Here is a 27,181-nt window from a genome sequence, read left to right on the forward strand (position 1 = left end):
GTGGAACAAAGATCGATTCATCTAACAACTGCTCTGCTCAGCAGGAAACATCGGCCTGCTGTTCTATTAATAACCCAACAATGATCAATATCAACTGTCTCCGCTGTCCGGTCTGCTGAACAATGGAAGAACAGAAAGAATACCCTTACGCCTAAATGGCTACTACTGTGTAATTAACCATAATGTAATGGAACAGAAAACTTAACGCCTAAATGGCTACTACTAACTACTGTGTAATTCACAATTTATGGAAACATAAACATATGTACATATACACGATTAAACCCGGCTCTGTTACAGCTAAATGCTAATGAGCCTAATAAATAAATAAATGGGATAAAAAAAAAATATTCCAGAAACATTCGTTTCACATGGATAAAATTGGTCAAATTCCATGACGTCAAATATATTCGCGTTATATCTGACATTCATTCATTTTCTTTCGGTGAAATACTAAACGGCTGTTTGAGTGAATATTAAAGAAATGGATATAAGGCAGCTCGCACACCGGAACAATAAGCAACTAGCAAACAGCAATACGCACCATGCAACAGGCATCAATTTTTTTTGTACTTCGCATACCAAAGCAATAAAAACACCTGACATTGTCCAAACAATCTGTTTGATGAACTAAACTTGCCAAATGATGGGCGATAAGTTGCTAGCGACACGACACGTCGTGTTACTTGCGACATATGTTGCTCTACAAAGGCAACAGCGATATTGTATCGTGTCGCTGTGCGAAATCAAGAAAAAAGTAATGGAAAACTCCATTGGCGATAATATTGCTTATTGCATGTTGTTAATTGCTAGTTGCTTATTGCTCCGGTGGGGAAGGCGCCTAAGAAAAAATATAAAAAGTCACAGGAGAGTTGTGTCCAAGACACGACCGCAAAGATGATTTCGTTACACTATCTATTGCATGCTGATTTTGGATATGTTTGAAGAATTACATCGTTAAACTCTTTGATAATTATTTAGTGGCCCTGAAAAGGCCCTTTTTGTTTGGTTACTGAATATTTTTTGTTTACTCCACCAATGTTTACAACCGAGTGATGATGACAGAAGGATGGTTATTGGTCGTTAAATGGTGCGTATCAAGATAGAAGATGCCGAAGTAGAATAAAATATAATGAAAGCCCTCTTGTGTTATGCATGAATGAACTTAAGAAAAAAAACTCACCTACGTAATATAAGATAATTATCATCATCGAACACAATTATCATTTTTTCTTACCAGAAAAAAAAATTTTACTTTATCATAGAGAGAACATGTTTGGAATAGTAATTTTCTTTTATACCTTTCTGAGTATTTATTCAACCCATTTCCATTTCCACTTCAAACCCAACGGAAAACTATGCAATATGCCTCAATTTGAATTTCAATATGACTAACAGCATTTAATACAATATACTGTTAGTCCATCGAATATTCCATCACTTTTCAAATTTTTCTCGCTACATGATAGTGAACACAATAAAACAGACAGCTTAAACCGGACAATCTGTTATCTAGCGGGAACACACATTGGTTCTCATTGATGAAAATTGAAATAAATCGTTTAACATTTCAAGTCATTTCAACACAACCGCTACCATATACAATTTTACACTTACACACTTGCTAAATGTGCTACAATGCATGGTTGGTCATTAATATGGAATTTCACGAAGCAACCAACATTAAAGCTCCAAATTTTTTTTTTGCTAGAATGAATCGTATCTCTCACCTTACTTGTAATATAAGAATGTCCCTAATTGTGTATATTTGCAATGCATATTTCCTCAGGCTCCATGGTTTTGAAATCCGTGTTAGAAAACACATTTCGGTGAAAACAAATTCCCAAACTTTCATGTATTTGCAATACCGATTTCTCCAGGTACCTTGGTTTTGAAGTCTATAGTTTCATAAAATATATAATGTTATTCATTTTCATTGTAATGAGTTGTTATGGAGTGGCCAAAATGATTGATGCAAAACTCTCGTAAATATATCAGAAAATGACTGCGATGACTTGTGAGTACAGGAGAAAGCATGTATCTTCTATTTCGACCAATCAGGAAGAAAAATCTCTTTCGTTCACAAATGCAGAAACCAAAGCGAACCGCCCGGACCTGACATAGTAAACGCGATGCGATGCGGATTTCAATACGGCAAAACTGTTTGTGGAGTGTTGATGAACGCAAGTGATGGTTGCCAGACGATTTATCTATAAATATCTTCGCAACCGAACTCATCGAACGAAAATAGAAATGAGTTGTCGAGAGAAAAAGTAATCGAATGCCATCATGATATGACTGAACAATAAACGTTTGAGATTGAACATTTTTCACGATGCCATCGATTTTGGGTTTATAAATTGTTTCCTCAATATGTTCCAGTGTTCTAAGTCAAAACATTGAAAAAAAATTATGATTGGTACATATGATTTTACTAAGGGTGCATACAGAAGTTTTTAATTTGTTTATCCCTTTTGGTTTTTTGTTTATTTGGGCTAATTTCTCATAAGGATTTTAGCTGTAACAATGCAGGATTTAATCGTGTGCTTGTTACAAGTTTATCGCAGCTATACATATGGTAAACTACACAGTAGCCATTCAGACGTAAGAGTATTCCTTCTGTTCCATTTTTCAGTTGGACTGGACAGACAGCAGATATGATCATTGTTGTGTTACAAATGGCACAACAGTCCGATGTTTCTTATTGCAAGCAGAGCTCAATGGCATGACGTGTGATCTCCATCATTGATGATTGTTTCGTAAACGAAGTTATTCTATAACTACACAGAGATGATCAATGGAGGGCCCAGATTTTTGAACTCACGAAACTCAATCACTTAGTAAGCGAACATGCAACCAATGTTGCTAAGGGGACCCCCTTATAAGGGGATTATTTGCTACTCCCAAGCGTCATTCAGTGTGTTCTTTGTGCAGTTTCGCTGGTTCAGGTCAATCACGGAGAGCAACTACGAAGTGTACAGTCCAAATTCACACTAAGTTTTATCTGTCAAGAAGTATTAAATATTTGACCTCCAATCGGAAAGAGTACCTTAATTAACTTTTCAAACAATGTTTTTAATTAGTAAAGTGCAATAGAATCTCAATTACCCACAAGCGGATGTTCCGCGGTCTTCGCTCTTTCCCTTATTTATGTTTTATCATCCCACAATCTTCTAATTTCTCTAAGGAACGTGTTTCCCATCATTCTCTACTATTTTCTGTAACCTCCACATCTTTTTTAGTTGGATTATACCCCAAAGAATGAATCTGAAAAAAATCCGTAAGGAAAACTTTTACTTCCAGTGTAGATCCGATTTCCCTTTCCCTCATACGATTGTGTATAGATCTGATATTCAGTTGGGCTAAGAACGAGTGCGGAGATGCTCTAACACAAGGGTTTCCATAATCATGTTCATAAAAAATAGGAGTTGAGAGAACATAGTTGCCCATCCAATACAAGATACAGAGTTCTCGTGGCGTCATCTCTTGGAAAACAGCAACATTTTCATGAAATCAGTTTCAGAATAGTTGTAAGTACATTGGAAAAATACAAGCGATCGAGAATTAGAACCAGGAACATCTCCGTTATCCGCCGGCCACAACAAAGCTACAACATCAACAACTTTGTTAGGTGTACAAGTATGACCATTGGAAATCACGACATTGGTAAATTATTTAGGCAACACATGGATTCCACGCTGGCAGAAGTCTGGTCGTTTTGAAACGATACAGTTTTTAAAGCAATATTCGATTTCTTCATTAGATCGGATCCGGCCTTCAGAAAGTACAGACGCCGTGGAAAGGAACAAATAGTAATTTGAAAGAGTATTGACTGGAAAATATGGGAGGTAGGGTAGAACCATCTAGTTCACTCTTTCTGGAAAATTCTTTATAAATCCATGAACACGAGGTTTGTCATGCTGTAAAATTATACTGTCGTGTCTACCCAGCAAACATTAAATCGCATAACAAGCGTATATATAACATCATATGCCCTAAAATTTGGTTGGCATATAATGCGCCTAACTGGCATATGCATGCAAAAGTGGAGGCCATACGCAGCAAACATTAAATCGTATAATTTTGCACGTGCCAAGTCTTACAAGAAGTCCGAATAAATCAGAATCGCATATAATATCAATCAAAGTATGTATCGTGTATATTTGAAATCGCATAAAATGTAAAAACTCGATTTTATATACCATTATCAAATTAAGTCGCAATTCGGTATAATAAACATCAATTTTATGATGTACATTGTCGTAAAATATATTTAATCCGCATCATATGCGTATATTACGCTGATGCAGTTTGTGTGTCGTACAAGCGTATAATTTAAATCGATTCAGTACTGTAGTAAATCATGTTGCATGCTGAAGAAAATCATGAAACAGTAAATCATATTAGATCCTAATAAAGAACATATTACATCATATTGAAATGTCAATGAAATGCTGATGCACTCGAAAGTTTTAACTGTTGTTGAATTAAATTTCAGATAGCCGTGCGAGATAGCTGGTGGATGATAATCCAGACGACCGGAGTTCGAACCCACATCGCAGTAGTTTTCACCGAAAAAATTTTAGGGCATATGATGTTATATATACGCTTGTTATGCGATTTAATGTTTGCTGGGCATACATGACAAATGCTTACCGAATTTGTTTGAATGAATATGCAACTTTGACTGGCTATAATAGCGATTATGCTGGAATTGAATTGCGATCTAATATGAATATATTCATGAATTGTTAAAGCACCAAATACGACTTTTGCCATACTTATATACGATTTATAACAGACATAGAAAAAAACAAATGGCGCAAAATATTTTCGTGAAGTGTTTATTACAACCTCACGAATCGCCATTTTTATGTATGAGTATTTATGTTCGTAGAAATAATAATTGTTTGATTGACTTGTGTTGGGAGTGGAATATGAATGTTTAAAATACCACAGATTGATGTTTGGTGAAAACTGCTCCGATGTGGGTTCGAATTCCGGTCATCTGGATTATCATCCACCAGCTATCTCGCGCGGCTATCTGAAATTTAATTCAACAGCGGTTAAAACTTTCGAGTGCATCAGCATTTCAATGACATTTCAATATGATGTAATATGTTCTTTATTAGGATTTAATATGATTTGCTGTTTCATGATTTTCTTCAGCATGCAACACGATTTACTAAAGTACTGAATCGATTTAAATTATACGCTTATACGACACAAAAACTGAATCAGCGTAATATACGCATATGATGCGGATTAAATATATTTTACCGACAATGTACATCATTAAATTGATGTTTCAAATATACAAATATCTCAAATATACACGATACATACTTTGATTAATATTATATGCGATTATGATTTATTCGGATTTCTTGTAAGACTTGACACGTGCAAAATTATACGATTTAATGTTTGCTGGGTATTCTCCTATTTGTGTCTATTTCTCCAATCGTTTTTAATTCAGAGCCCTTTACAAACGAATCAATAGTAGTTGGTATCGTTCCCCAGTGGTATAGTTTCAGATGATAGGTGCTTGTGTATGTACTTTTTTGTTGTGACATTCCGTTTTCTTTATCATCCAATTGAAATCATTGCTTCTGTCGGCTTCTGGACGTTTAAACCACTTTTCACGACAGAGCCTATTCTTCGTAAATTTCGAAAATCAAATGAGGGGCTCAGAAGGAAAACGGTGTAAGTGATCGATTTCTCTTCATCCACCTTTTTTTTAGTTAATAACACAACTTCAGAAACGTTCCAATTTGAGATTGCTATAGAATCCGATAGATGAGGTTTTGTTTTACTTCCACATTGTCAAATACAGCTGGGAATGTATTTGCAGCTAAAGGCCCATTTATACGTTGCTAGTAGCTGACCTGACAGTGAACAGCTACTGGGCCGGTAAACTCGCTTGACAATTGGTTGACTCGCCTTGTCCGTTCACACAGTGTGAGCTGCTGACGAGAAACTAGGTACTGCATCATTGGCTTACCAGGGATGCCAGATGATTTTTCAAATATCCATCCAATAGTTAGAAACAGCAATCAGATCCGAATTTGACAAATGATTGATCCGAAATCGACTTCCCTATTGGCAGTTTTCGTCTCAGGTTTTCAATTGCATTTGTCATTACACAATTTTATCGCGAAATACACGCTGACCGTGTATAAAAATAATTTGTGCTGAATTTCTTCGAACTGAAGGTACTATCCGAAAAAGCAGAAAGGCAAGAGGATTTGGGCCAGGAATTGGATGCAAAGAAAAGGAGCAACAAATACAATATTGAAGGAACTCTACGATGATGATCCTCTAGAGTACAGAGCAGTGTTGAGAAAAACACCTGAATAAGTGGAAACACTGTTGGATTTCATTGGTCCAAAAATACAACGCCTAGATACACTCTTGAGGGATGCTATACCTGCAAGAGTGAAATTAAAAAACGACATTGATATGCCTTTCTTCTGGAATATCGTTCAGATTGTTGAAGATATTTTTTAGAATCTCGAAAGCTATAAATCGCAGTCTAAAAGATTTTTTTAAATTTTATTTATTTCGCCTTGCCAGCACCAATTGTGAAATGAATAAATACGCGTCAAAATAAAGTAATGAATGAAAATGTACTTTTTTGAAGCGGATATGCATTCTGTTTATTAGAACAATGCTTTTTTTGCAAATTGTGAGTGAATTTTGAATGAAGATTGTGTCCGATAATGATTCTATATTAGAGATTTTGATTTGGAATGAAAATTGTGTCCGATAATGATTCTATATTAGAGATTCTCAAGAAAACTATCTCAAAAACAAAGCGTGCAAAACAAAATAACAACGCTTTCTATGAGGTTTTTATTTGTTTTTCCAATAATTTTCAAGTCTATAAATATCTTCGCATATTTTCAAATATCTTAAAAATAGAGACATTTCTTTACATTTGGCATCCCTGATTCGAACGCTAAATTTTGTTTTTGACGTTTTGAGGGATGCGAGTGCGAGTAAAATCAAAAAACTTTGAAGTAGCTCGCACGCCGGATCTCGCATGACACTAACTGGCATGATGTGTTCACACGGTATGAGTAGCTGCCCTGCAGTAACTGACTAGACCGACTCATATGCTTTTTCGCACCGTCTGAACCCGGCTTAAGTTATGAACAAAAGAGAGATTCGATGTAGAGAAATCGATGATGTCACTTACACTCCTTTCATTTTGAGCAAATCAAATGATGTTTATCTGCTGCATTTTTCTTTGGAAAAAATGTTGGTTGTTTACACTTTGATCAATAAACTGCGCTACATTTTGAAGCTGAAGTACACGCATTTAAATACGTGTGTTGTCAACTTCAACATAGCGACCACAGTACAACAATCGCCATATATTACAAATCCTTGAAATCATGCTTGTACACATGCCAGTTTTTCAAGAAGATGCGATCAAATAAGTCGTAATAAAATAAATGTCACAAACCAAAACTTGTACATAAATGTGACGTCACATCATAACTGCAAGTCTGTACACATATTATGCGCAGTGTTTCGATTCTTTATTGCCACCTATGATTGTAGCATCTTGTTCGTACCATGTATCAGGTTGTCAACTCACAATTTTTTCCATGCTTATGCACTTCATTTCTTTCTTCAGTATTTTTCTCTTTTTCTCGACGGCATTCCATTCCAATTCAGTCAACGTATTAATCTGAAATCTTATTCTCAAGACTCGGCTAGCGGTTTTGTTCAGTTGATTTTCGGTTCTGGTGTGATTTGGTGGCCGGTCTTTGTAGGAGTTTGTTGCTCTCGAAGCTGTTTCTGCTGTTTTTTTTTCTTTACTTTGTATTTTGTCGAAAAATAACATTGCTAATTTTGCTTCTTGCTTCGTGTTAATTTCGAAGGTAAACACTGCTCGGCGCATTAGATAAAAAAATCTATTAATCATTAGAGCAGACAATCTTGTTTTTTTTAATACAAAGGACGCAAAAGCAGCTTATTGAATGGTTCAGCGAGTGTTTTCTTGTGCTGATATCCGAAATCGGCGATACAATATCGGTTTACTCTCGCTAGACAGTGATGGAGTTTTCATAAAACTCAAACATTTTGGAAACTGTGAACATTCCATATAGTTCTCTATCGTACATTTCGAAATAGACTAGTTCAGTTTGCGTTTTTCATTGCTACTAAAGTGTTTGAGTGCTTATCTATGTTTCCAATATATATATTTGATTCAGGATTTTGGTTTTCTTGCTGTTTCGCTAACAGAAGATACAATAGTTCTGTGTAGTGATAGAGTGTGCAATAATTTATTTCAATTGAGACGATGTGTTAAATTATTTGAACAAATCAGTGATGTCGATGGTTTTGGATTACAATTATCGTGATTATTATCCGACGGTTTGGTGAAACTTTGTGAATCAGTGTGCCTAACATCATCCCGAAAGCACTCGACATTCTAGAGGAAAAGCATTTGTGCAACGGAATATGCGGAAGATAAGTTAAAAAAGTTCAGGTGGATTGAACAGAATTTTACGATACGTGAATTGGACTTGTATGATCGCATCCCGCATACGTATAAGTTATGACCGGCTTTTCGTGATATACATTCGAAGATATTAGCCAAAACGCGGTGGATAATAAATATTTACTATTGTATATCGCTCAGCGTCCCTATACCGCTGGCTAATTTGGAAGGAGCAAAATGGCACATAACAACCGAGCGGTGATTTCGGTGGTAATCCTGCACTTGTTGATTATTTCAATTCACCATCGATCGTCGATGGCTAATACTGTACCATTAGCATCGCTTTCCAATGGGAATAGCAGCGAAAACCACACATCGCACAATGAGAGTGCTTCGGCTTCAGGCACCAAAAGAAGTTGTACGAATGTTCATCCGATTTTTGAGCTGCGTGGATTCACCGCAGCCAGCATACCGAATGACCCAATTACAGGTGAGAGATTTAGTAAGGGTTATACTTTCAAAATGTTTTGTGGAAATATTTTTTTTTTTTTTATCTCATTTATTTATTTAAGTAGGCTCATTACAATTTAAGTAGGCTCATTACATTAGCATTTTAGCTGTAACAGAGCCGGGTTTTAATCGTGTACATGTACATATGTTTATGTTTCTATAAATTGTAAATTACACAGTAGTTAGTAGTAGCCATTTAGGCGTTAAGTATTCTGTTCCATTACATTATGGTAAATCACACAGTAGTAGCCATTTAGGCATAAGGGTATTCTTTCTGTTCTTCCATTATTCAGCAGACCGGACAGCGAAGACAGTTGATATTGATCATTGTTGAGTTATTTATAGAACAGCAGCCCGATGTGTCTTGCAGAGCAGAGCCATTGTATGGAAGAATCGATCTCATTTCGACCGTGGATCGATTTCCATCGCTGATGATGGTTGCGTGGACGTAGTTATTCTATAACAACACAAAGATGGTCAATTGAGGGCCCTGAGTTTGAACTCACGATCGATCGCTTGGTAAGCGAACGCGTAACCAAGTGGCTACGAAGACCCCTTTTTTTTCCTTGTTTAGAATTCATTTATTTCTAAGAGTTAGATAGTTTTTCTGATCGCAATAGCTTCAAGGAGCTATTGTTTCTTGGGCAAAGATATAATCTACAGTGGGATTCGATCCACTGGTCCAACACTCGCGGTTCACTCGAGGTTAGTAAGGATAACGTTTTTCAAGGGAATGGTCAATGAATGAAAAGCATATGAATGGGGTGTTGTTGTCTCAGAGTATCTACGCCAGTATTGCAGTCTTGTGTATTGTGACTAATGTCAGCGCCTGGTGTTCGACTAGCAGTCGAAGGTAAGGGATAATGGAGTGAGAGGAGGGGTTGTCTTTCTTGGTCCCCAAGACTCCCGTTCTCTCGCGGCATTATCCATACATCGTCATCTTTCTCGTAACTATTCTCATGGACATTGCTGTCCACAAAGTTAATTTTATGCAGATGCACATCTAGAAAGTAGTTGTTGGGCATAAGTATAATTTTTGACCGATTGAAATGACAACTTACGCCGGATTCTTTGAACATTTGAACCCTTGAAAACATGAGTGATAATTGAACGTATCCAGTGTCCAATTTACCAGTGTTCCGATCAGTTACTAACACAAGAGAATACTCTTACGCAGTAAAAGTCAAATCTTCTCGTATGATATTTGTCCTCCAAACGATCGTCTTCCAGGGCGTTCACCTTTCCGAGACAGTTCATCTTCTAATTGCCAAGGATTGGCGATGTGAGGAAATCCATGCAGAGTTTTCTTTTATAATCTTTCGACCAGTATACTTGTTTGCTTCTTCATTTCTGTGAGCAAGTAAGATGAATGTCTTTTAGGTTGCTTCGACTGAAGAGCCTGAATCGAATTGTGGCTATTCAAGATCCGATCTGCTGGATTATTGGGAACCATTCCCAATGCAGGAGTTATTGTTGCTAGTTCCATTAGATGAACGGAACGAAGCTTCTATAATTTCTGTAGATTCTATAGAAGACGGACGGACCATTGGATTCATTGTGACGGCATCCGTCAGACATTGAACGGAGAAAGTTGACTTTCTGTAGCCATTTTGCTTCAAATAAGTGATGTGAATTTTTCAATGGTACTTCTAACTATACCAAAATCTAAGGTACTCAAAGGACAATGCTGGAATGTCTCTTCCAAAAGGATTACATTCTAGCGACTGTCAGAGATAGAAATCTAGCAGAAAATGCATCATATTTTACAGTTTTACCTCGACAAAGCCGTAAACGCATGCCAGACCGAGCAAATGTAATTAGAGTTTATCGCAGCACAATGGAAAAACGGAGCACAATAGAAGAAGTGGTTTTTCTCTAAGTGACAACTATATTTTATTAATTACCGTATCAATGTCAACGAGTATATGTATATGTGTGGGTGTTACATGGGAATATGAAACCCGATGGGTCAGGGTCGAATTTACATCGGTGTCACACGGATTACACGGTTGTATAATCCGACAATCCTCCTCAACAATACTGGTTTGATGTCTCGGTTGGATCTCTGACGCCGATGGCAGTCCTGCCTGTATAGCTTGAAGGCGATCCAACGGTTTCGTCATGATGTCGGCCTTCATGCGCTTAGTTGGTATGTGACGCAGATCAATGATTTGCTGCTAGTGTAGATCCTTCGTGAAAGCGTACTCGGTGTCTATGTCTTTGGAGAGTCGATGGGATTCGACGATCTTTATGCACAACTGATTATCTTCTCATACGATAATGGATTCCGCTTGATCTTGCTGTGAGTCGTTGAGTGGTTTCCTGAACCACGCCAGCTGCTGACATCCGTCGAGGAGAAAGCGACGCATTATTGCTTCTGTAGAAGCAGCAGAAGTCCGTAATGCGATCTTCTGCCTACTTCGTCATCGATCCAATCGGCGTCCGGTTCGATGGGTTTGTGACTTTTCTTTCCAGCAGCGAAACGGATACACAAATGTCCAGTCGGGTGTTGACCGAACGTGTAGAAAACAGCCCACCAGACTGCGTAATGACGTGTTTCTAGGCAATGCACACTCCTCCTTTTGCTTGAGGTATCCAGGGTCAATAGGCACATTCGACGGCTTGGATTGATCGTGTCCGAATCGACGAATCAGCTTTTCGATGGAGCTTGTTTGATCGAGAGTGTCGTAGTGGTACACGACCCTCGTGAATCCACAAGAAGGGCTTGGGTTCGCGTAAACAGGATAACTTGAAGTGTTGCTGGAGCTGTAGACGAATCTCCTCGAACTCTTTCTTCTTGGTCCATGCTCGAGAGGACTACTTGAGCCTTGCTGCGATTGCTGCGCTTAAGGTGGCAAACCTTTTCGTCGTGTCGATGGAAGCCAGCGGGTTACTTCATATCTTGGAGCTCCGCATAACGATGGGCGTTCTTTCTATGTAGGTGTTTGACCACCATTTGCTGCTTACGACGTACGACGGAAGCGAACACCTCGTCGTAGTCTTGGCTTAATTCCTGCGCGAATTACTGGGCGATTAGTCGTGCCTTGTGCCGCACCACCCGTCCGTGTTCGCCCTCCTTCTTAAACGTCCACTTACAACCTACCGTCTTTCGAACTGAGGGCAGAAGGACGAGCTTCCAAGTACCGTTTTCTTGGAGCGCATCGATCTCCTCCTTCATTGCGGCCTTCCAGGCAGATGCTTCCGGACTGTTAATCGCTTCGGAGTAGTGAAGTTGTGGTGTGGTGTGGTGTCATCGATCTTCCTTTTAAAAAATGTTGAATGTCGCACATTCATCGTGAATTTTCCGTTCCCAAAAATTGCTGAAATTATTGGAGCTGACAATTTTGTTATTCCAATAAACCAGCAAACTTACTTACGAGCTACCATCACTGATAGGAAATCCATCGGTGGTGAACCGAGTCATTTAAAATTGGAGTGCAAAAGTGCAAAAAAGTCGCGGTGATTATTTGAATGATATTTTGAGTGGTATAATATTTTCCATTGAAACTATTCCGCACTATTCTTCGATCGATGTCTTTATATTTCGCGTCAATTTCAAATCCTATGATGGTTTGTTAAAAAAATGTATAAAGTCGGTAAATATTCTTGGAATAGGAACGAAAACCCTAATTTGCGGATTCAAGTATCCACTATCTTTTCAGTCAACACAAAATATTTGCTTTTATCTTCTCATCCCAGCTAGTTGTAGTGCTGACAAAGTACGGTTGTGGTGTTGCATGCATTGCTACTGCAGTGTCCTGTTGGTTGTGATGCTCTTGAGAAAATTATTCTTATGCTGGCTGAAAGCCGTTTGTAGGGATGGTGGAGAAATGTTGCTCCACATTCAGTCTTGATTTAAAAGCATCTGGAAATAGAGCAGTCGAGTAGAGTTTCGCTTATTACACGCAGATGAATCAATGTAGGTTCTGCACAGGATGTTTTCGTTCGCAAGCGGTTTATATTTAGCGTATTTCTTTACGGGATATCATGTGGTCGTACCTGTAATCACGTATGAGAATTCACTGTGGATTTGATGCAAATTAGACTAAAAAATAGAATGCTTAGTATTCTGCAAACATATGAATACTGCAAAATCGCACACATACACATACTTTGAAACTCCAAATTCCTGAGCAAAACTACCTCAATGGTAAAAATGTATGACAAATTCCTGCACCTTAAAAAGTTTTCACTTATTCAAGCAGAACGGGGCATAGTGAAAAGTTGGATGCAACGAGAAGTCAGATGAAGTGCCTTTTTAATTATATCAAGTATTATGCGGGAAGCATCAGAAAAAGAAACAATGTTGCCACTACAAACTGCTATGACAACTCAAGCGTTGTCATTCAGTAGAACCAACAAATTTCAGCTGTTGTCTACTTCTTCCTGTACAATTATATGACAAATACAATGCCTCCAATACATTAACTAATTACGAAAAAAAAGGATACAGCTCACGCCAATCAATTTCTCCTGTCATTTTCCAGTTATACAACGGAAAAAATAAATGTTACTTTCAGGAATTTTAATAGAATCGCCCAGAATCAGTACTTCGTTTTATACAATGAAAATGTCCGCATTCGTCCCACATCCGAACCCCAAAAAAAAAATCACAAAAGTCGTAAATACAGCATCGGAATAATTGAAACGTTCGCTAGAATTTTAGCTGCAGGTATTCGCTACAGCAAATGTTACGATTTCATGGGTGAATGAAAAAAAATCTGTGGTTCAGTTTCAATGAATTTCTTCCCTCTCTGCTACCTTTTTTGCAGGCGTGTCTGTGGTGCCAAGAATGTCGGCGATGCTCAAAAAGGAAAACGAAACGAGAAATGGTGTATTTTCCTCTATGCAGTTTTTATTGGCGCCTAAGCTTCATTATGACAAAACAATAACACTTCACAGTGCATCCGGGTAGAAGGTGTCTGCTGGGTTTCTCTCTTTTCCATCATTTTTCATTCTCTGGTGTCTGATCGGTTGTTAAGAAGCGGCTGCTCATCGGAACACACAGGTTGCGATTATTTCCTTTGAAACGTATGATATACTGGCGGATAATGCCAGGGATGATGGTACGGTAAGAATTGATTTTCTCTACCGATTTTCCGTTGAATTGTGACACTGGTACTGACATAATGATTGGTGATGTTGGGAAACGATTCTGTCAATCTATGTATCGAAGGATGTGGCAAAATCAGATTTTAACGGATAGCAGATGGTGCCTGTACAGGTATACAGAGTGCCGATCGAATCGTTTAGTCATCAGACAGAAGACATCGCAAAAGTTTTCGATATCCACTCCTGCGTTAAATTGTCGGCATCGAATTAAGTGAAAAAATGACAAAATTCAGCAGTCCGTCGCAAAAAAAATTATGATAGTCGATATTGTGATGAAGAGCGGAAAGCAAGTATTGAATATCCGCTAGCCTTGTTAACGTGTGCATCTCTACTGTTTTAGACTTTGTACAAAACACGTTTCCAAACCCTTCGCTCGCATGATTCGTTTTGGATAACACTTTACCTTCAATATGGTTTGTTTGAGGACTATTTTCAAACCAGTTATGTATAATGTTGCATTCAATAATTTGTTCAATGAATTAACAAATGCTTGAAAATGTAATACATAAGAGCGCATGATCATCGTGGGATTTAGAGCAACAGAAAATCAAACACCAAACGCATATTTTATTGCACAGCCTCATATTTTTACTTCTCTAGAGTGCAATTGAATGAACAACTGAGAGAGCACAGGTTGCATGTGCCAATCGACCAATCAGAATGCGGGATTTTCGTTTAGATGAGGCTTGATATTTTTCAATTGTTTGATAATTAGTTCCGAAAATTATACAATACTACTTGCATGGTAAAGCGTCAGCCAACCGTGTATTCATGGCAAAATGTCAATGTTGTCCAGGGCTCTGCATAGTCATAGTCAACTGAGGATAGTCAACTGACTCTCTGACTGACTATATCCGTATTCAGTTAGTAATGACTTTTGGCTTCTTTACGCAGTTTTTCCGCCAAAACGACTAAACGTCAACGTCAGTCGGGCGTTTAGTCGCTATCTCCCTCTACCGACTCGACTATACCATTTCATTCTTCCCAGTCTTCCAAAACGAATTCGTTCCTCTCTTTCTCTCTCCCATGTACTCGTGCATGCATTGCGTGTGTTTGAGTTCAACGTGGTTTGACATACGCTACAGGTGAGCTAGATTCTTTTGTATCGTACACGGAAATTACTCAAACGTATAAAATAACGTGCAGTGTGTGTGCGCTATTTACTAATACTAACGCGAGGATCTTTATAGCATACTTGATAAATGTCTAAGTTCGTTGGTTTCGTGAACTCGATGAGTAGACAATAAACCGTCCATTGAAGGGGTAACTTTTTTTGGCATCCGAAATCATGTTTTCGTTCCTCTTTATATGGGCGTGAAAATAAGATTGCGTACGCGGCTATAAATTGCGTTCCTAGGGGAGTAGAAATGTGAATTGAAGTCAGTTGAATGAAGAGGCACATTTGTATTCATTAGTCGAGTCAGTTAAAATAACCACTGACTGGACCAGTCATCCTCGCTAGTCAACAATAGTCAATTCTTTTTCTAGTCAAGTCACTTTTTTTTCTGGGCGACTGCCGAAGCAGTTTTAGTCGAAGCGAAGCTACTGAAAATACAGTCGGTCTACATTTTTCACCGTCGGAGACTTCGGGCCCTGACAAATGATGTAATTGAGTCAAGAATTGAGTCAATTCTGAAGAAGTGTTTCTGTTAATGCGGAAACTGTATTATGAAAAGGCCTACCCAACAATGGACAGTACATTAAATAGAACATGTTGGACCGGCATTTCTGGTCTTTGACTACACCTGTGAAAAAATTGAACATTTCAGCAGGACTCCACGTTATCTCGAAAACCGCGTGGTAATCAACAAATGGCGGAAAACACATTCTATGCTTTATGTTGGGTGGCCCGTCGATCACAGGAACTGAATACAGTGATGCAAGTTCATGAGCATCACTTTATCAGCCTGTTTTTCGCAATATTGATCGTCAGCATTTTACTCGCGAGTAAATATAAAGAAAATCCAACAGTTCTACTCTGACATTTTCCTGTGCCCGATTGGAAGAACTATCGATGAAAGTGCTGCTCAAATACACAAGCTCGTAAACGTAGATGTCGATAAAGTGGGTATTTACTAGCAAGTATACTCATGGCGTGACAATTTCCACAATTCAACGAGGATTGAAGGAATCACCGAAAATGCATATTTCGGCAGTATGTGTTTTCTTTGTACTCGTAGTTCGTGCAAAACGTAAATATGTACATAAAAAATCTGACACTTCGAAGTGTTTCTTGTTTTATTCAAGAGAACATTAGAGGATGATTAGATTAGAAAGTTATATGCTTTTGAAATATCAAACACATCATTAAGAGCGAAGAATTTAGGGCTTTCACTGATTACGATTCTATCGACTATTAACTAACGAATCTGGCAATCGCCCTAACTCCATCGTATCATATAATTTAGTCGATTGAATGGTTCATCCAGGGACAACAGATAACTCAACACATGAAACAACCAACCCCCCACTCCCCCTTCTCAACAAATTAAACGCGTTTACAAGCACAATTCGGACAGTAAAAATGTGAAAAGATATTATCGGCATTCTCGAACTTCCATCGCAGATAAAACATCCGTGATGAAAGAGACTTTTGGTGGCAGACAGCCGCTTTATAGTTGACGAAATTGGTTCTTAACACGATGATCCCCGAATTATTCTTGCTGCGCTTTCCATTCAGCCCGCATCAAGAGCGTTTGCACAACATCAGTGTCGGTCCCAGCTCCCAAAGTTGTATTGCATTATTGTATAAATAGAAAATAGTCAGAAAATCGACTAGAAAGTAGTCACATTTTGTAATACATCCGAAAACAAACCACATATATTTTTATTTTTTTATTTTGTAATTGTCAGTCCCAGTCAGTCAGTGGTTTCCTACAAAAAAGCTCAACGTCGTCATCTACGGACCGATGCCGGGCTCATCATGTTAAGTAAATTTGATTCAAGGGCGTATACATACATACAGATTGATTTTTTTCAAAAACCTTATGTTTACAATACACTCAGGTTTTTTTACGCGTAGGGTACGTACCTGGTAAAAAACGTGTTAGTTGGAAAATCCGCGTAAGAAAACCGCGATAATTGGAAAATCCGCGTGAAAAACTGTGATAATTGATGAATCCGCATGAAGAACCGGCGCTGAATTAGAAAATCCGCATGAAAAAAACCAGGTCACCAAAAATGTTCGTAAGAATCGTACTACTAATTTTCGTCATAAGCACTAATTACAGTCATATGCTCTGCGTGACAATCAGGGAGACATGTGAGGTGAGGGATAGATGTGATATTGCAATCTATGACGAATTTCAGACCAACTCGACTGGCCGTTGGCAGCACCATCTCAGATAGCAGTGAAACATTGTGAGTGTGAACACATGGACCTTCCTATACTCGCGCATAGGTCTGACAAACCGAGCATCAATGAGGTGGCTGAATTAAATGACTATTAAAACTGAATGAAATTAGAGAAATAATATTTCTACACAATAGCAATATCACAGAGACGCGCACAGTCTGTGAGTACACATATTACGATTTTAGGCGAGAATACTGGAGTGTTAAACCACTTTGTATACTTGAGATATTCTAAGAAAATTGGATTACTTTTTGAAAAGGGCCAAAGTATGCAAAGTTGCTCAAAAGACACATGTGTTTACACTCACAACGTTTCACTGCTATCTTAGATGTTGCTGCCAACTCCTAAGACGAGTTGGGATGAAATTCATCCTATTTATCAAGCCAATTTTTTTTATTCACAATATCGAAACCGCTCTTCAGAAAGGACTCTTGCCATGGACTGTAACAATTTGCAATCTGAGGAAGCAATGTCTGGGGAATACGGCGAGTGAGGTAGAATCTCCCTGTTCACTCTTTCTATATAATTCGTGACAGATGCATGTGAATGTGATCTGGCGTTGTCATACTATAACATTACATTGTCTTGACTATTCTTCCATTTCGGTATTTTTTCCTTCATATCTCGGTTCAAACTTAATAATTGTGGTCAGCACCTACCAGTGATTGGTATCAGACTACGGATAGATGTGATATTGTTCTTTTTTAAATATCACAAAGTCGTACTTGTACACCATACGAAATTATTCTTTTCAGTAATCAGAATTTGAAGAGGACTTTGTCTGTACTTGGTAACAATTAAACCGTTAAACAATCGCATTGGCTTGTTTGAAATCTGCGAAATGAGAGAATGAAAATGGTGGGATAAGAAATTCGGACGCAACATCTATGTAGAGGAAAATTATGCGTCACCAACCTCAAATCTCATGCCTCTCAAAATCTCAATTCAGCTCTTTTCTTTGCTTTCTTGGCTTAGGATTGTAAAATTCCTGCCATTTTCACGTATCTTGATGACTGCTCAAGGGAATATTCAAGTGTGTGAGACACGATAGTTTTTCGAGCTCTGAACAAATAAAACAAAGGATATTTTACTATTCGTTATTTTACAATTTGTTCGTTGATCTTTTGAAAATACAAAAATAAATAAGCGAAAAATGTCTTTAAAAAATGATAAGCTTTTTCAAAATTCTAGACTACAATACACCGTTTCGGTTCGTTTGAAAAAAGGTACCACTTTCGAATGAGGTTTTTGGATCAGCTGCCTTCAATTTTCTGCTACTTCTGGATTCTTTTTTGAGCTGAACCTTAAGTTAAGTTTACCGTGTAGGCGGATTGGGGTACGTGTTATTGGACAACTCTCGGATCATCAATGTATGCATACTTGTGAAGATGCATTCAAGCTCTAATCGCATAGAATCCGGAACCATAAAATCAGCTCTAACTCGACCGGATTTTGTTGTTGCATTTTGTTGAAATCCGCTCCGTTGTCACGACACCACAGTAGTGACAGCTCCTCAAATTTGGTCAAAACAGGTCCTTCGTGTACTTTTAGGCATGTATTCTCGAGTGTGTGTTTCGGTCCCCGGATTTTGCTGGTACGCTACGTACGTACGTACGTTTGCAAAGTAGCTGGTACGAAAAGAACGATAACCTTTATGCAGACGGATTCTCCGAACATTAATTTGGAATTGTATTTTCGACGATATTCGAGTGCAGTGTGTTTGTCCTGGTTGTATCCAATAACCTTAAACGTAACTGCCGATCGTGGGTTTCTCAAAGACGCGTACTTTGATTTATTCTAACGTTTGAGGACACCGAACCTACCGTTCTACGCATAGTTGTCACATGTTCCAAAATCAGCAACTGAGAAAAACGCAATCAAAGTTTTCTCGCATATTTGTCTACCAAAAGCTTTAAGCATTTCAATTTAGCAATACACCGGGTTTTTTTTATAAGCACTATACTATTGTTTATTGAAATGTGATGAGATGCCCTCACTGAATCAATCAAGCTTGATTGCGGGTTTAAAAATTCATGGTGGGACTGTTATGCCTAGAATATCAACATGGGACAATTGAACTTGATGTTGTTCGGTAACAACGTGTTCTGTTAAACTTTTTCTTATTTGTTTGAGAATTAGTTCGTTCTTCCGAACCAGAAAAGAGTGCATTAGGCCTGCTGAAAGTGCGACATGAAATTCTTGTACTTGAACCGACTTATTCGATATGGATCTACTAATGGTGGGACAGTTATGAATATAATTTCAACATGGGACAATTGAGCTTGATGTTGTTTTTTTTTTAAAGTTGGGAATAAACTATGTTTTTTTTTGTGTTTTTTTCGTAAGATTATGCATAAAAAACAACGTTTTATGAAGAAAAGTGGAAATCGCCAGAAAGTGACATGGGAAAACTATGCGTAGAATGGCAGGAACGGTATAGATTGAGGTCTATGTCGGCGATTTTGCGCCTGCCTACATGTACTCACAACTTTTGAGAAATGGAACGGATCGCAACGTTATTTTTACCACTGTAAGAGAACACTTTCAAAACAAACTACTATACTGAACCGACCACTAGGGCACTGGTATCAAAGCTTCATATCGATCGTTTAGGAATTTTTGGTCAGGAGTTGGTACCGCAAAGGACTTGATCGAAAATTACATGATTCTACTTAGTTAGTGTTGTTCGTGCTGATCATAGATGTTTTTTTTAAATCTGAATTGTACTGGTACTCGCGTATCCTAGACTTACAAGTTATGTTGTTCGGTATAGAAATGTCGACCAAGTACTAACAAATGCATCATTTTATGCAATTAACAAATTTAGAAGGCAAAATTAGTTCCATTCCTGGAAAATAAGAAGAAAACATTCAATTGTATAAACATACAATGTTTCGAGCGTTAGAAATGCGTTCGTTACTGTCATGGATTTCTATCACTGCTTGGCAGTGACTATCATCAAATCCAATTCGAATGCAAGCTGCCTAGACGGAGGTCATCTGATGGGGCGTGAATGCGTTGCGAATAAAAATTAAAATATAAATCTATAAGCTAGAACACAGTCAAGAAAAAAAGCAGTGTGTAACAAGCTAATACAATAAACGTAATACATAGAACGATAGGGCATTAAGTTTAATCGACAAACAGGAAGTAAATTGCTTGAAAGAAAAAGAATGAGTAACACTTTTGGGTATATAATCACTCCAAGCATGAAATGAACATAAAAAGTAACGAACTATAAATTTTTTCTTCAGAAAACAGCGACAATGCGCCAGGAGGTCGAATTTATCATATTGATTCTGTGGAAAGACGTGCACTGACATGAGAAAATGTAAGCAAAGAGAACACACAATTAATGTGGCAACAGACGACGAAAGTGCATCTGTTTCTACGTTTGTCTGGGCGCAGAACAACTTACCTGTTCAGTTATGTATGGTATCTAACGAAAGTGACGGTGGAATAGGAACACACCACTGTGTATATGTGCGGCGGCGCTGTTAATCTATGGAAGAAGAAAGCATAATAATGTACACAACACGACATTCATTCTATCCGTTTCATTATCGTGCTCAATAACTTGCATCGTCATCATTTACCTCAACCTCATCGTTTAAAAATTCTCAATACATTTTTCCCCAATACTTGTTGTAACTTGTTTCTGCTTGGTCGTTCGTTTCGGTTTCTTCACTTTTTTCGTCGATTTATGTGTTATATAACTCACCGTTCCCCGTTCCCACTTGTGTGAATTGTCTTCACTGTGTTGAAACAGAATGATAGGGAGTCTTAAGGCCGCAAACATCCCAAAAATATAATAGCGGAGGCTACCTACCTGATAAGGTATTAATCTCTGTTTCCTGTCTCACCTCACACAATTTCCTTTATGAGAGTTCTCTTTCACGCGGTTGTTATGAATAGAAAAAATATATATATTGGGTCTGCGCAAGAGCGAGCGAGACCTGTCTCGGAATACCGACTATTTCAGATGCACCAGCAGCCACATTTTTCACAGCAAACTTGTGAAGTCATTATTATGCTGTGCTATGAAACACAGCAGAGGAAAGAAGATTGGAGATGCAATTATCATATTTATCTACTCTGTTCTTAGGAATCGTCTCGTTCTTGGTTTCAAACGACAGCCGGTATTTACTGTTACGTGGGTTGGGAAGAATATTAGATCGTCAAATTAAGTCATTTGAAGTCATTGTTGAATGGTCCCTTCCCTTGGATCGGTTATTTGATGGGTTAGGTCAATGGATATTGCCTGTAAGTTGCATAAATTGTGAAACACGCGTTAACAAATTTGTATGAATTGACTGAAAACGGTTAGACGAGAAATTCCAACGAATTATTAGATTTGTATTACTGTGTTTACATTTACACTGGTAATAAAATTTAACATAATGCTATGGCATACAGTGGTGGACACAAAAAAGATTCTTACACTTAAATGTTAGATCTTTTTTTTCCTTTTTATCTTAAAATTCATTTTCGGTATTCTTCATCAGTTTTACTAGCGCCATTTGTTCCAAATCTTGTTTGCACCCACATCAGTTGTATTTGAAATTTGAAACACTCATCTTATCTTATAAAAAAAATAGATTCACTTGTGAATGAAAAATCACCCTCAAGTTCCATAGGTCCGCCATTTTTATTTCATCGTTTAACTTTACATAGCCCAAACACAGCATAAATGTGTACTGTGAATCTCAATAACTGCCAATAACTGACTGACGAATTGCTAGATGGGCCACTTTGTTTGGTTTATAGCAGCGAATCACATTCGCAAATCTTCAGAGCTCTAGGAACAGTTAGTTCAAGCTATTTGTCCGATATATGTCCGAGTCCAGTCAACTGAGCGATCCGAAACCTAATTCGAGCCAACACTTCGTGCCTTCAATAATCGGGCAATAACATGTCCATTGGAACTCGCAAGCAGATCTGCCGCAACTATTCCGAAGTATTCCGGTTGGGTTAAAGCCAGCTTCATTCCAGTTATCGAACTAGGTCCCATAAAATGATGTTCAGCTTAAACGAGAACTGATACTTTAAGGAAAAATGTCTTTTACACATTTCGATGCTGGAGATAATATAGCAGAAAGATCATTGTCTTCATATAATAAACTAGAGCATTTCTCAACATTTTTCAACTCTTAGAACATAGGTCGAGTTGGGTCTGCTTCATAACGTTATTCGCTATTCTGCCGTTCTACGTATAGTTGTCCCATGTTTCTTTTTGATAATTTTCACTTTCCTTCATAAAACTATGTTTTTATGCATAATCTTCCGAAACAACACAGAAAAACTTATTGTTTGCTCTAAGCTTTTCAAAAAACAACATCAAGCTCAATTGTCCCATGTTGATATTCTAGGCATAACTGTCCCACCATGTATCTTTTGTAGATCAATAATAAATGAATCGGTGCAAGTACAAGAATTTCACCTCACGCTTTCAGCAGAGCTAACGCACTCATTTCTGGTATGAAAGAATGAACTAATTCTCAAACAAATATGAAAGTTTAACAGTAATAACAATTAGATTTATATTCTGCACATGTGTTGCAGATCACTCACTGCGCTCACACCGCTGTACAATTCACAAGCGATATCACTATCATATACTACAGGGTCTTTCAGATTAAACGCTCACGCAACAAATTTTAATAACTTCTACAAAAGTGGAACCAATTCCTCCATATTTTGTGGCTTATTAACATAGCAACGCCCCTTCACGTACCCCCAGAGGAAGTAATCGACGACGAAAAATGTTGAAATTCTTACCATGAGAGGACAAAGTTTCATTAACCCTTTCAATACGGCAGTGTGTCGGAGTGCTACTGCTGTACGGAGCACTGCGCCGAAAAGTATGGACATCGCGCTGGTGTGATCGATGTGCAGTATCACTTTCATGTCGTCTAAAGACGACACTCGTACACAGCTCATCGCGCGGATGTCGTCTATAGACGACACTCGTACACACAGGTCGTCGCGCGGATATCGTCTATAGACGACGCTCGTAGTGAAAGGGTTAAGGCTTCGGTTGCTCGAGTAATACGATTTCACTAAAAATACACGTTCTTGTAAATTGTACATCTTGACACTAAAAACCACCCGACTGAACGAGTAGCCGAATATTATCGTCCCGAAGTAGGGAATGCAGTGTTACCATCGACGGAGCGAAAAAAAAAATTTTATAAGGAGCTATTCGATTTTTTTGCGTGAGCTTTTAATCTGAAAGATCCTGTACATTCCGATGCTACTTGCTATGGCACCAACGGTTTTTATTTTTTAATGTTATTAAACTGTAGTTTTACGCATAGTTCTCACATGTTAATATTTGTCACATTTCACTTTTCTTCATAAAATGATGTTTTTATGCATAATCTTACGGTAAAACACAAAAATTTATTGTTTGTTTCCAATATTTCAAAAAACAACATCAAGTTCAATTGTCCCATGTTGATATTTTAAGCATAACTATCCCACCATGAATTTCTAAACCCGTAATCAAGTTTGGTTAATTCAGTGAGGGGAACTTTTCACATGTTTTCACATGTTATGTTAAATTGAAATACTTAAAGCTTCTGGTAGAAAAATATTGCGTTGCGTTTTTCTCAGTTACTGATTTTGGAACATGGGACAACTATGCGTCGAACGGCAGTATTGTAAATGTCAATTTACGAGCGATATTCTCGGGAGTTCAATTTTTTGTCTGAATATAAAAAAACCTACTGTTTGAGACGCATCAATCATCAATATACAGTAGAATCCGTTTATTATGACGTCTTTGTCAATCCCTTCTATGTAGAATCCGTCATTATAAACGGATTCCACTGCTCATGGTTGGTTACAATCCATCATTAACACGTTGAGCCCCATGCCGGTCCATAGAGACGGACACTTAATTTTGCATACAGTGTTTGGATTTCGATCAATAACGAATGATACACAATGTGTCATGCAAGTAACCTCTCACGAATATATAACCAAACATGAGTGGATCATTCAGATACTTGTATGAATGACAGTAATCACTTGTGTTACACTAAATGATTAAACAAAGAGAGGAGCGAAGACTGTTGATTGTATATCCGAGCAGTTCCAAATACCGCACACCATTTTCGAAGCCTGCATACATGTTTGAACCGCATATATCGTCCCGTTCTACAATAACGAAAACCACTGCACAGCCAAGTGCAGAGCGAGAAGTGATACAAGAAAAATTACGTCATCATTCGGTCGCCATTTGCGAAGAGCAGCGAATGGGAAGAGCTAAAACGAGAGTTTTTGTTTCTCATTGGAGCGGTGTTGCTAGTAAAACTATGCGGACTATATGAATATATATATTTTGCGGGATAGCAGCGTTAAAATTGAAAAATATAATCTTACTACTCTTCCCTTAGCCTCTTTCTAGCTATATAATCATATACACTCGACAAAAAAATTAGAGGAACAGAGTGCGAAGTCGGAAATTTTAAATGATTTTTGGCATGCTGTAACTTCGTGAAAAATCAATGCACATTGATGGGATGCGCTTCATTTTCAAGCTACAACTTTCAAGTATTAGAATATTTTATGTACATATTTTTATCTTGGTGTGTGTAGGTGTAGTGGGCAACAATATCGGGAAGAAATGAAAAAATGATTTTTCTTTGTTTTTTCAAGAACATTCTGGACTAACAAAATTTTTTGCTAACCAACTCAACATCAAATCCAATAAACCTTATCAACCAGCTTTGATGATCCAGCGAATGGACGAAGGTTGAATCATGCTGAGCCGACTTTGCCAGTCGAGAAAGATGTGGTCATTGATCATGTGCAATTCGTTGAGGGTTATTGACCTATTATTGGTATGGTAGATATTTACTCGGCATATTTCATCTATTGATTCGACATAGTGTAGTCAACCCATTCTCGAATGCTGGTCGCTTAAGTTAACCATTCACCCTAACATGAAATATCAATAGCAAGATCTTGGTTGTTGAAGAAGCCACAGTAGTTCCATGTGTACAATATAATAACGTAATAAGGCGAGCGCTGATCCGCAAATGCTCGGACAAATCTGTTGAATTTAGCTGCTTAATATCAGGGCAAATAGTAAAACCCAAACTCATGTAGCGAACGTAGAACTAGCGTAAACATAAACGAGCGCAGAACTTATGATGTGCTGCTCTCCCATACATTGGTTTCAACAAACTTTTCGAAGCAAAGGCAATTTCACAAATAACTACGCAAGCAAATGAAAGCATTTTATTTCGGCTTCATGGTCAGACCTGATTCGACTCTTCAAATTCCTCCGCCAGAGTGTATATTTCTTTCTCTCTTTCTTTTCCTCATACTTTTTTTTTGTTTATTGAATGTGAGAACGAAACACTAAACAATCTGAGAGGTACATTCCAAAGTTTGCTTTTTATTTTGTTGCGCTTCGCTTCCTTTCTTGTTGAAGTTTACCTTCGCAGTAGGTAAGGCATAAGAGATTTCGAATTTTCGGCTCCGTTCCATTTATCCCATCGCGATGCATTCAGTTGCGCCGAAATGACACAGCGTGTATGAGAGCGGCGTAATGTAATATTAGCCTTTTCGTTTTTTCTAATAGGCATGAACGATTCACGTGATCCAAATTTCGAAGGAACGCCCAGATAGCAATCTGCTGATGGCACAGTTTTGTTACAAGGGGATATGGTCATCATTCGTAGGGGGCCACGTTATTTTATGGAGTCCATCATGGAGGAAGTGAAACGGAGAACAGAAAACGTAGTACTCTGAACAAATTAATTTATGTTGACTTTGTCACTTGATTAGCATTTTATTTGAAATGGGAAGAAAGTAGTTGTATGTTCAACGGTTTTATGATAATCATTCGGCTTATCTCATACTTCTGTTCAAAGTAATCTAAGCCACTTCATATATATATTTCAGAATACGTCTGCAGAATATGTAAATTTTCAAAATGGCATAGCATATTCATCATCACAGCAATGGATTTCCCATCTATTCGAATTATATCCAGAGTTAATGTTGGTTTTGTTGCAAATGAACAATTAATTTTATTGACATGTAGACTTAGCTACATAGTTTTAAATGTTTCATTTTCGGACCTGCGACTCGTTTACCCCACAGTTGACGTGCTTTAAATCATAAATGTAGAATGAACCAAAGCTCTTCCTTCCAGTGATTATGTTGGTGCAGTTTCTGATTCACTGTGGAGCCCTGGGAAACGAGTTTGTTGGAATTTCATTTTGTGCTTCAGCACAAGAAACGTCGTGTCCCATCCGCATACGCACTGAAGTTGAAAACCGGGAAATCTCATTGAGTGTGGGACATTCCGGAAGGTATGAGAAATTAAAAGATAAACGATATTTAATGAAAAGTTGCTGGTTAACCTAAATTCAATAGTTCAGCCGTGAATGTTATGTATTTATTATAGTTATAAAAAGTAATATCACCGTAGAGCATGTATAGCATGCATATAGCAAGCATGTATGGCTTATGTTTTAAATTTCATTGTACAGACTCATTCAACTCTGTAACTTCCGTAGTTTGAAAAAGGATCAAATATAGATCAGATTTTTGTTTTGTTTTTCCTGCCTTCAAAAAAGGGAAAAATGTTTGAAATTACAGAAGAATCACCTGCATGTATTAGGTACCCTCATTCTTGCAACAATTATGTCGCTCAAAAACGACATGGAATCCTGTCGAAACCGATCAACTTCAACTAATCTCTTTACATATCATGTATTGCTTATTCTTCA

At 37.9% G+C, this 27,181-nt stretch overlaps 1 protein-coding gene and 1 long non-coding RNA gene across 3 annotated transcripts in view; one reads left to right on the forward strand and one right to left on the reverse strand.

The window, feature by feature from the left end:
• The first annotated feature begins 7,697 nt into the window (after positions 1 to 7,697).
• Positions 7,698 to 27,181, forward strand: part of LOC129777080 (glypican-6) — a 51,610-nt gene continuing 32,126 nt past the window's right edge. The window contains exons 1-2 of one of the 2 annotated variants that reach the window (XM_055783145.1): positions 7,698 to 7,892; positions 8,226 to 8,945. In XM_055783145.1, the coding sequence (XP_055639120.1) occupies positions 8,693 to 8,945 (253 nt within the window). In that variant the 5' untranslated portion in view covers positions 7,698 to 7,892; positions 8,226 to 8,692. The remainder of the gene's footprint in view (positions 7,893 to 8,225; positions 8,946 to 27,181) is intronic. The other variant, XM_055783146.1, reaches the window with a different exon arrangement.
• Positions 20,601 to 21,399, reverse strand: LOC129777081 (uncharacterized). Its single transcript, XR_008743198.1, has 3 exons — positions 21,262 to 21,399; positions 21,029 to 21,187; positions 20,601 to 20,934 (listed from the first exon to the last, which is right to left on the reverse strand). It is a non-coding gene; the product is annotated as an uncharacterized LOC129777081 (long non-coding RNA).

Source organism: Toxorhynchites rutilus, chromosome 3, assembly GCF_029784135.1.
Source record: "Toxorhynchites rutilus septentrionalis strain SRP chromosome 3, ASM2978413v1, whole genome shotgun sequence".
Taxonomy (NCBI): Eukaryota; Metazoa; Arthropoda; class Insecta; order Diptera; family Culicidae; genus Toxorhynchites; species Toxorhynchites rutilus.